The sequence below is a fragment of the Hemiscyllium ocellatum genome, chromosome 26 (genome assembly GCF_020745735.1).
Source record: "Hemiscyllium ocellatum isolate sHemOce1 chromosome 26, sHemOce1.pat.X.cur, whole genome shotgun sequence".
Classification (NCBI taxonomy): domain Eukaryota; kingdom Metazoa; phylum Chordata; class Chondrichthyes; order Orectolobiformes; family Hemiscylliidae; genus Hemiscyllium; species Hemiscyllium ocellatum.
The window spans coordinates 29,150,783-29,162,891 of NC_083426.1; the positions used below are offsets into that span (position 1 = coordinate 29,150,783).

General features: G+C 43.9%; 1 protein-coding gene across 1 annotated transcript in view; it reads right to left on the bottom strand.

Annotated features, from left to right (window-relative positions):
- tmem167b (transmembrane protein 167B) overlaps nucleotides 1-11,661 on the bottom strand; it is a 31,348-nt gene extending 19,687 nt beyond the window's left edge. The window contains exon 1 of the mRNA XM_060845134.1: nucleotides 11,513-11,661. Coding sequence (XP_060701117.1) covers nucleotides 11,513-11,522 — 10 coding nt within the window. The 5' untranslated portion in view covers nucleotides 11,523-11,661. The remainder of the gene's footprint in view (nucleotides 1-11,512) is intronic.
- Nucleotides 11,662-12,109: the final 448 nt, after the last annotated feature.

The following is a 12,109-nucleotide window of genomic DNA, read 5'->3' on the forward strand; positions in this document are numbered from 1 at the left end:
GAACAAAGTAGAGGAAACATACAACACCATCAACAATATCCTGACAGGCATAAAATTCACAAAAGAGGAGGAGAATGACAACAGGCTCCCATTTCTAGATTTGACAGTTGAATGTACAGTTAATGGAGAGCCTCATACCAGTGTCTACAGAAAAACAACAAACACAGACCAAACATTTAACTTCAGAAGCAATCATCCCAAAACCTACAAACAGAGCTGCATCAAAATATTATTTCAACGAGCTACATCACACTGCAGCACCCAAGAACTACAAAAAGCATAAGAAAAATATCTATACAAATGTTTTCAAGAAAAACGGATACCCAATAAACACAATCTACCAATTCCTCAGAAACAAACCCAACCAAGCAGACACAATGCAACCAAAAATTGTCACATTCCCTTACATCAAAGGCATGTCAGAAATGACTTCCAGACTACTCAGACCCCTTGGCATCATGGTAGACCACAAACCTACCAACACACTTAAACAATGATTAGTTAACCTAAATATCCATTAGATACTACCAGCAAAATGAACGTCATCTACAAGAAACCATGCAAGAACTGTTAAAAAAAACATCTCGGACAAATTAGCAGGAAACTTGCCACCAGGAAACATGAACACCAACTGGTTACCAAAAGACACGACCCACTATTACTAGTTTCTAAACATACAGACAAAGAAGGATACCACACACATCCTAGGACAAGTGAAACAAAGATACGCAGGAGAATTCTGACAGAAATGCACTTTAACCAGAATTCCATCAATAAACAGATCGATTTAGATCCTACCTACCTTCCCTTGAAATAAAAACCGTAAATGACGTCATCCAATTTAAGAAACAAGACCTATAAACAGAGAGGCAGGATATACCACCAACATTTCACTGGAGACGCTCACTGATGATGTTACCTAGAATGGTGATGAACCGTCTGAAAACAAACCTTCAAGTTCAGCAACCTAACTTACATACTTATCAATCACCCGAACTACAAATTTTCTCAAAAATCGCTAATATTTAGGACTGCATAAGAAAGAAAAGAGAGGCTTTTAACAGTTGATTTGCTGGCTTTTTACCTGAGTCCAGTATAAAAAGTGCAGGGTGAACTTAAAGTAATTAGAGCTTAAAACGCACACGAACAGAGTAGTTTAAGCCTCACCAACTATGGAGATATAATGTGGACTTATGGACAGGTCAGCTTATAATCTTGAAGGAGTAAGATTTAATATTCAGGTTCTCATAAGTGTCTGTAACAGTGACTACCATAGCGTATAACATAAAATAAAAGAACTGTGGATGCTGGAAATTTGAAACAAACACAAAAGGTCTGACAGCATCTGTGGAGAGAAAGCAGAGTCAACATTTTGGGTCTAGTAACCCTTATTCAGAATTGATTGTAGCTAGGAAATGGTGATAATTATGTTGAAGAGCAGGAATAAAGAGGTCAGGGAGAGACACTGCAGTTGGCTGACAAAGGAATAGCTAATGGTAATCCAGCAAGATAGAAAAGTAAGTTTAGGAAGAATCCCAAATTATTCCATAAACCTATCAAGGGAAAGAATAGGACTCATTAAGGACAAAGGGACAATCTTGGTGTGAAGTCAGAAGACACTGGTAGGGTGTTAAACAAGTAATTCATATTCATATTCACTTTGGAGAAGAAAGAGGATGTAGGTACAGAATGTAGGTAGAAGGACTGGGAGGCTCTTGAGCAGTTTGACAGAAGTGGCGAGGCACTGGAGGTTTTAGCAGGTTGAAAAGTGGACAAATGATGAGTATCCCAGCTACTGTGGTAGAAGAGGGAGAAAATTACATGGACTTTGATCCAAATTTTTAGATCCTATCTGGCTACAGGGAAGGTGCTGGAAGACAGCCAATATGGACCCACTTTTCAAAAGGATTATAGAGATAAACCAGAGTATTATAGACCAGTGAGTTTCACATCTGTGATAGGGAAACTGTAGAAGAAATTTTTTAAAGAATTAATGTTCACTAACAGAGGCAAGGTTTGGTCTGGGAGTTAGCATGGCTTTGTCAGAGGGAGATCATACCTAAAAAATTTGATTCAATTTTGAGAGGAGAGGAGTGACCAGCTACGCAGATGAGTGTAGTGTAATTATATGGATTTCAGCAAAGTCCTTGACAAAGTCCCAGTGAGAGACTGATAAAGAAGTTAAAGGCATCTGGAATCTAGACCCACTGAATTTCTCTTGTAACTTCTGTTTTTCCAAGATCCAAAATTATAGGATACAGAGTGGTGGTGGAAGGGTGTGTTGGTGTGTGCGAGTGTGTAAATAGAGGCATATCAGAGGGATCAGTGCTTCGTTCCCTTATTATTTGTGAAATATAATAAATTGTGTAGTATGATAATGTGGGGGTTAAAGGATAGTTAAGAAGGTATACGGCATAAATTCTAGGGAGTTTTTGTTGATGCTGTTCAGGACTTTGGTTAGTCCTAGAGTTCTGTGTGCACCGCACTAAGGAGGATGTGATTGCACTGGACGGAATGAAAAAGAGATTCATCAGGATTTTGCTTGGATTGAAGTACTTTAGATATCAAGAGAGACTGGATAAGCTCAGGTTGGTTTCTTTACAGCAGGGATCTGACTGAGGTGTACAACATTATGCGGGCATGGTCAGGCAGATAGAAAACAGCTGTTCTCCTTTGTTGAAGGGTTAATAACAAAGGGGGACATAATTTTAAGGTGAAAGGCAGGAGGTTGAGAAGGTATTGAGGAAAATATTTTTCACCCAAAGGGTATTGGGAATTAGGAGTGCACTGCCTGGAACAGTATTTGAGGCAGAAACCTCAAGTCTTTAAACGCTAACCCAAGTATGTTTTGAAGTGTCATGACATTCAAGGCTATGGACCAAGTATTGGAAAGTGAGACTGGTGTAGATGTAAAATAGTTTTTTTGGTTGGTGCAGACTCAAACAGGCAAAAGGGCCTGTTGTGCGCTCTATAATTCTATGATTTAGTGTTTTCAAGATGTAGTTAGATATAGTTTTCAGTGCAAAGTGGGAGCAGATTAAGACGTTAGATGATCAACTATGATCATATTTCATGGTGGAACAGACTCAAAGCTCTGAATAGCCTACTCCTGCTCCTTAACCAGAATCTCTTTAGCAATCAATAGTTTTGAGATGACACTCCCAACTACGGCATGTCAATCCAGTGAGCATGACTCAGTAATCAGAGAAGCAGGTAGGGTCAACTTCTAAAATGAATGAACTCTTGTTAACTGAAATACCTAAAGTAGTACTTATTGTTGAACGGAGAGTCAAGGATGACAATGCTGTCATTAACAGGTAACAACTCACAAGACCCCTTTGAGAACAGGCACTACTAATTCTATTACTATAGATGGTGAAAGTTGAATTCACTGAAAATCTGGAAATAAAAGTCTACTGATGACCAGGAAATCACTGTAAATTGTTACAAAATTCCATCTGTTCACTAATGTCCTTTAGGAAAAAAAACTGCTGTCCTTACTTGGCTTGACCAACAAAGTGATTGAAAGAGGGCATTTACAAATTGATTTGTAAATGCCCTCTGAAATGGCTGAAGACCATAAGACATAAGAGCAGAAATTAGGCCATTCAGCCCTCGAGTCTGCTCCGCCATTCAATCATGGCTGATTGGCTCAACCCCATTCTCTCGCTTTCTCCCCATAACCTTTGATCCCCTTGACAATCAAGAACTTATCTATCTCTCTTTTAAATATACTCAATGACCTGGCCTCCACAGCCTTCTGTGGCAATGAATTCCACCGATTCACCTCTCGCGTTGAAGAAGTCTCTCCTTATCTCAGGTCTAAAAGTTCTTCCTGTTACTCAAAGGCTATGCCCTCAGGTCCTCATCTCTTCTGCCAATTTTTGCCATGTCTCTCTCAAATTACTCCTAGAAACTCCTGGCATTGTGGTTCCACTATCTTTCCTGCTAGGGTCCTCTCGCAGTCAATTCTGGTCAGCTCTTCCCTCATACCTCTGTAGTTGCCTTTATTCAACTGTAATACACTTACATCTGATTCCACCTTTTCCCTCTCAAATTGCAGAGTAAATTCTATCAAATTATGGTCACTGCCTCCTAAGGGTTCCTTTATCCAAAGCTCCCTTCTCAAGTCTGCCTAATGGCACAACACAAAATCCAGTATTGCCTGTTCCCGAGTGGGCTCCACCGCAAGCTGCTCCAAAAAGCTTTCTGGTAGACATTACATAATTCCTTTTCTTGCGATCTACTACCAAACTAATTTTTCTAGACCACCTGCTTACTTAAAACCCCCAGGATCACTGTAACCTTGCTTTTTCTCCCCACACCTTTTCTATCTCAGAGTCACAAACATAAAGACGTACAGCATGGAAATAGATCCTTTAGTCCAACTGATCCATGCCAATCAGACATCCTAATTGAGTCCCATTTGCCAGCACTTGGTCCATGTCCCTCTAAACCCTTCCTATTCATTTACCCATCCAGACACCCTTTAAATGTGGCAATTGTACCAGCCTCCACCACTTCCTCTAGTAGTTCATTCCATACACGCACCATCCTCTGCATGAAAAGTTACCCCATAGGTCTCTTTTAAGTCTTTTCTCTCTCACCCTATGCTCTTCAGTCTGGACTCTTCACCTCAAGGAAAAGACCTTGCCTATTTATCTTATCCATGCCCCTCATATTATAAACGTCTATAAGGTCACCCCTCATCCTCTGATGCTAAGAAAACAGCCCCATCCTATTCAGCCTTTCACTATAGCTCAACTCCTCCAACCATCTCAACATTCTTGTAAATCTTTCCTAAACCCTTTCAAGTTTCACAACATCCTTCCTATAGCAGAGAGACCAGAATTACACACAATATTCCTAAAGTGGCCAAACCAATAGCCTGTACAGCCGCACCATGACCTCCCAACTCCTATACTCAATGCTGTGACCAATAAAGGAAAGCATACCAAACACCTTCACTAAACTATGGACCCAAGACTCCACTTTCAAGGAACTCTGAACGTTTACTCCAAGAACCCTTTGTTCTTGGTGTATCTTATGCCCCAAATCCAGACTACTGTTTGGAGGCCTGTAGATAACTCCCATTATGGATTTTTTAAAAACATTTGTGGTTCCTCAACTCTACTCGCATAGCTTCTACATGATTTGACCCTACTTCATTCATCATCCAAGGAACAGGAAATTCGACATTTCGGGCATAACCCTTCTTCAGGAATGAGGAAAGTGTGTCCAGCAGGCTAAGATAAAAGGTAGGGAGGAGGGACTTGGGGGAGGGGCATTGGAGATGCGATAGGTGGAAGGAGGTCAAGGTGAGGGTGATAGGCCGGAGTGGGGTGGGAGCGGAGAGGTAAGGAAGAAGATTGCAGGTTAGGAAGGCGGTGCTGAGTTCGAGGGATTTGACTGAGACAAGGTGGGGTGGGGGGAGGGGAAATGAGGAAACTGGAGAAATCTGAGTTGACTCCCACAGCTACCTAGACTACACCTCCTCCCACCCTTCCCCCTGTAAAAACGCCATCCCATATTCCCAATTCCTTCGTCTCCGCCGCATCTGCTCCCAGGAGGACCAGTTCCAATACCGTACAGCCCAGATGGCCTCCTTCTTCAAGGACCGCAGTTTCCCCCCCAGACGTGAGATCGACGATGCCCTCTACCGCATCACCTCCACTTCCCGCTCCTCCGCCCTTGAGCCATGCCCCTCCAACTGCCACCAGGACAGAACCCCACTGGTTCTCACCTACCACCCCACCAACCTCCATATACAGCGTATCATCTGCCGTTATTTCCGCCACCTCCAAACGGACCCCACCACCAGGGATATATTTCCCTCCCCTCCTTATCAGCGTTCCGAAAAGACCACTCCCTCCGTGACTCCCTTGTCAGGTCCACACCCCCCACCAACCCAACCTCCACTCCCGGCACCTTCCCCTGCAACCGCAAGAAATGCAAAACCTGCGCCCACACCTCCTCCCTTACTTCTCTCCAAGGCCCCAAGGGGTCCTTCCGTATCTGCCACAAATTCACCTGCACCTCCACACACATCATCTATTGCATCCGCTGCACCTGAAGTGGCCACCTCTATATTGGAGAGACAGACCGCCTACTTGCGGAACGTTTCAGAGAACAGCTCTGGGACACCCGGGCCAACCAACCCAACCACCCCGTGGCTCAACACTTCAATTCCCCCTCCCACTCCACCAAGGACATGCAGGTCCTTGGACTCCTCCATCGCCAGACCATAACAACACGACGGTTGGAGGAAGAACGCCTCATCTTCCGCTTAGGAACCCTCCAACCACAAGGGATGAACTCAGATTTCTCCAGTTTCCTCATTTCCCCTCCCCCCACCTTGTCTCAGTCAAATCCCTCGAACTCAGCACCGCCTTCCTAACCTGCAATCTTCTTCCTTACATCTCCGCCCCCCACCCCACTCCAGCCTCTCACCCTCACCTTGACCTCCTTCCACCTATCGCATCTCCAACGCCCCTCCTCCCTACCTTTTATCTTAGCCTGCTGGACACACTTTCCTCATTCCTGAAGAAGGGCTTATGCCCGAAATGTTGAATCTCCTGTTCCTTGGATGCTGTCTGACCTGCTGCTCTTTTCCAGCAACACATTTTCAGCTCTGATCTCCAGCATCTGCAGTCCTCACTTTCTCCTACTTCATTCATGGTTATTGACTTCATTTCATTTCTCATTTTCAAGGCAACCCCACTGCCTCTGCCCACCTGCTGGTCTTTTTGATAGGATATATCTTTGGATATTTAGCTCCCAGCCACACCTGATCTCCTTCCAGCCACACCTCACAGTGATGCCCACCACAACATAGCTACCAATTTCGATCTGCACCACAAGTTCATTCACCTTATTTTGTACATTGCTTCTTTGTATACATGCAGTTGCATCAACTGCTAGAAAATCTTAAACAAAAAGGAGTGAAACTGGACAGACCACCCAGCAGTGACTAACTCACCAAAACGACAATCACAAACACAGCCCTAGTGACCCTGCCATACTCCTTACTAGCACCTGGGGACTTCTGCCACAATTGGAAAAGCTGTCTTACAACTAGTCAAGCACAGCCAAAATAGTCACACATATGGAATCATATTTTACACTAAATGTTCTAGGCAGCACCATTGCCATCCCTGGTTAAGTCCTGTTCCATAAGCAAGCCAAACGTAAAGTTGGTGGCAAAGTGGTACATGCTTGGAAACAGCTGCCCTACAAATCCTCAATATTCACTCCAGACCATAAGAAGTCACATAGTATCAGGCCAAACGTGGGCAACAAAACCTCCTGCAAATAACCACATACCACAACTCTTGAATGATAAATCAGTGCTCCAGGTTGAGCAGCACTGAAAGAAGCATCAAGTACAGAAAAGACACAGAATGTGCTCTGAGTGGGGAATTAAATGTACACTACATGAGCGGCTCAGCAGCATCACTACTGAGCTGATTAAATCTGAAAAGTACCAACAAGAGGGAAAAAACATACTTATAGATTTGGAGTCAGAGATGTACAGCATGGAAATAGACCCTTCAGTCCAACTCATCCATGCTCTCATCTTCAACAATCTGTGCCACAGATGCATCTGTTCATGACACTATCGTTAAACTTGGCTACTGCACAGTTCTTTTGGAGACAAAGTCCATCTTCACTACGAGAATACCCTCTATTGTACTGTGTGGTACTCTCACCATGCTAAATGGGATAGGTTTCAAATAGATCTCGCAACTAAAGACTAGGCATCTCTGAGGCACTATGGGCTCAGTAAAATTGTACTCCAACACAACCTGCAACTTCACCAATGCTACCATTACCATCAAGTCAGGAGATCTGTCCTGGTTCAAAGAAGAATGCATACCAGAAGCAGCACCAGGAATACCTAAAAATAAGGTGTCAATCTAGTGAGGTAAGAAGAACAGGACTACTTGCATACCAAATAGCATAAGCAGCAAGTGACAGATAGAGCCAAGTGTTTCCACAACCAATGGATCAATCAAATCAAAGCTCTGCAGCCCTGCCACATACAGTCATGAATGATAGCAGTCAATTAAACAACTGCAGGAAGATGCTCCATTGTGACTGAATCTCCCATTATTGAGGAAGGCAATCATATCAACAAGGATGAGAAGACTGAAGGATTTTGAAAAAGCTTCAGGCAAATATACAGTATAGATGATCCATTTTGACATCCTCCAATGTCCCAGAATTTCAGATACAAGTTTTCAGCCAATTAATTCACTCTATATCAAGACTTGGTTGCAAGCACTGGATATTGCAAAAGCTATGGGCTTTGACGATATTCCAACTATAATTCTGAAGACTTGCATTTCAGGTATATCCCATACATAAAAAGCAAAACTAAGCCAACCCAGCCCATCACTATTCCACCTGTCTCCACCGGAGTATCAGCAAAATAATGAAAGGCATAATCAACAGTGATGTCAAGCAGCACTTGCTTAGCAATAACTTGCTCACTGACACAATCTTAAGTTCCACCCATGCCATTCAGCTCCTGACCTTCACAGCCTCCATTCAAACATGGACACAAAAGAGCCAAATCCCAAAGGTAAGGTCAGAGTGACTGCCCTTGACATTAAAGTTGATTTGATGGAATGTGTCATCTTGGAGCCCTGGCAAAACTGGAGTTGGTGGGATTCAGGAAGAAAATTCCCCACTGGTTGGAGTCGTACTTGGCACAAAGGGATATAGTAGTGGTTGTTGGAGGTCAGTCATCACAGCTCTAGGACATCTGTATAGGAGGTTGTTGGAGTATTCCTGGGAGTGGTCAGAGACAGTTACAGAGAGCGGTGAACTTCAGCCCAGACAATCACAAAGGCTAACCTCCCATCTATAGAATCCATCTACCAGGCCTACTGTCAAGAAAAGGCTGCCAGCATTCTCAAACATCCATCCCACCCTGGCAATGTTTTTCTACAACCTCTACCATCGGGGAGAAGGTACGGAAGCCTGAACACAGGCACCAGCTAGTTTCGTAACCGTTTCTATCTTACTGCTGTTAGAATACGGAATGGACTCAAACTCTTAACATTCGCTTGTACCTGTGTTTTAGTTTTTACTGCTGTTTACCTAGTATTTACTATCTATGCTACTTAACTTTGTGATCTGTCTATATTGCTCGCAAGACAAAACTTTTCACTGTGGCTCCGTACATGTGACAATAAATTCAAATTCAATTCATTTGTATTATTCTTTGTTCTTTGGGTCCTATCATCATGTCAACCCTTCTCTCATTTTTCTGTTTTTCAACAAGTATAGTCAGGGAAAGTATGCATTCCATATCAGACAAAATTAACTCATATGGATTTACTAGAACTGCTCCAGTACAGCCTTAAGATTTATTGCATGCCAAACATACAGTGTAATCAAAAAGGTGCAACCTAATGCAAACTGCATAACAGTCGGGCCTTCCTCGAGATAGGTTCTCTATTCAGGGGTTTATGCTATTGAATCACATAGTACAGAAAGAAGTCTTTCATTCTGTCCCATCTCCACCAACAAAAAAAAAATTACTCACTCAATTTACATTAGTCCCACTTTCCAGCTCTTGGCCCATAGCATTTAATGTTATGAAATCTCAAGTGCTCACCCAAGTACTTTTTAAAAGTTGTAAGGTTTCCCAACTCAAATACCCTCCCAGGCACTGCACTCCCAATTCTCATCATTCAAAGTAAAAATGTTTTCATTATTCCTTGCTTTCTATCCATGCCCCTCTTATAGAACCCCTAGAGTGTGGAAGGAGGCCATTCGGTCCATCAAGTCTGCATCAACCCTCAGAAAAGCCTCCCACCCAAACCCTGTAATCCCACACTTATGTGCATACCCTGCACATCCCAGAACACTACAGATAATTCCAGCATGGCCAATCCACTTAACCTGCAAATCTTTAGACTATGGGAAGAAACCCATGCTGGCATAGGAAGAATGTTGTGTAGTTTTTGGACAATCACCTAAGGCTGGAATTGAACCCACGTCCTCAGTACTGTAAGGTAACAGTGCTAACCACTGAGCCAGCACGCTGCCCCATCTTATAACCTCATATCTCAAGTCAAGTTCTCTTAGCCTTTACTGCTTGAAAGAAAACAAACAGAGATTATCCACCTGTTCTTCATAACAAAACTGCTCCAGTGGCAACATCATCCCCTTCTGTACAATGATATCCTTCCTGAAGTGTGGTTACCCAATTGCATCATACTCCCACTGTAGCCTGACCAAAGTTTTGTTCAGCTCCAACAAAACCTTCCTGTTTTTATAGCGCATGCCACAACTGACAAAGACAACCATCCTATCTGCCTTTTTAATTACCCTATTAACTAGTTCTGCTGCCTTCAGGGATCTGCGGACAAGCACCCAAAGATCCTTCTGTTCCTGAGCTTCCTGGACCCTCCTTTAATGGAAACAAATGCCCTTATTAGCAATTAAATCATATAAAGGTAGGAGCATAGACTGTGTATGCAATTTGAAGTGGATGGCACAGTAGCTCAGTGGTTAGCATTGCCGCCTCATAGCACTGGGGACCTGGGTTTGATTCTAGCTTCTGTGCATGGGTTTCCTCTGGATGGCCTAGTTTCCTCAAACAGTTCTAAATTGTGCAGATTAGGTGGGTTGGCCATAGGAAATGCAGGGTTAATAGGATGTGTCTGATGGGATGGTCTTTGGAGAATCAGTGTGGACTCAACGAACCGAATAGCCTGCTTTCATACTGTTGAGAATCTAAGAAACAGAAATGGATGGGAAGACTCACGCAGGTCAGAAAACCTGTTCTTCTGAAGGAGGATCACTAGACCTGAAGCGTTAACTCTCCCTTCTCTCCACAGATGTTGCCAGACCCACCGAGTTTCTCCAGCAATTTCTGTTTCTGATTTCCTGTATCCGCAATTCTTTGGGTTTTTTTTAAAACTTAAGAGTTCGCCAGCATTTACTCCGACAAAAGTCACTGAGTGAAGTGCCTGGGTCAGACAGAATTGTACCCCAATATAACCTCGAACTGACTGAGGGTAAGACCCGCAGTGATTCACCCAGAGTCGATGGGGTGGGGGTGCGTGTGCGGCCAACCTAACTTCATACCATCCTCAGCCCGCCTCCTCCGCCGCGATTGGTGACAACAACAAAAGAATGGAGGCAGCAGCCTACCAGTTGGATCGGGCACCTGTCAATCACTCGGCACCAAGCACGCTTCCGCATTCAAGTTTGACTTACTAGCAAACGCGCTCGGAGCCCCGCGCGAAACCACTGACTTCAGGCCGGAGGTAACTGGCTCCTAAATACAGTCTTAAATCCGGGACAAATGAGAAAGCGGCGGCACTCAAACACTACCTACAGCATGGCCTGACCCATCGCACACCAGCCTAGCGGCCTATTTTCTCCCACTAGCCACGTCCTCAATCCGCGCGTCTCGGCTCTCGCCCACTGGTTGCAGCGACCTTGCTGCGGGGCTGTCGATGGAAACGGACGTTGGGTGATTTTGAAAATTTACCGTTAGTCATGACTGCAGCCCGAATCCTTTCTCGCGCACTCGCCTCGCGCTCCTTTATGACGCGTTCATGATCCGGCTCGAGCCTCCAACACCCGAGATAAACACACACGCATACAAATTCAGGGAGAAGTAATCAAACCCCGCCTGCGCCGGCGTTTCGATCCGCGCGACGCTCATCTACTACCGCCTTCTCCGCAAACCTGTCAGTTATCCAGTCCATTCTAGATGTTGTGGCTCAGATGTGCCACTGTGAGCCACCAATGTTAGATGTTGGATCACCATTGCTCTAACATGGAATCTTACTCTTAAATAACAAGTAATTATAACAAATACAATGCCTATAATAATTCTAGAGGGAACCAAGCTGTATACAGAAAATAACAACGGCTCTGGAAACTGGGAGAAGGCCATTCAGCCCATTGAGCCTGTTCTGCTATTTTGTGCCATCATGATTACATCATCTACATTGGACTCCAGCATCTGCAATTTTTTTTGTCTCTTTCATGAGTGATGGAACATTTCAACGCCTTTTACCCACCCCCAACTCCATAAACGTGTTTGCTGCTAATAACCCGGCGTCTAATCTCTGACTCTGAT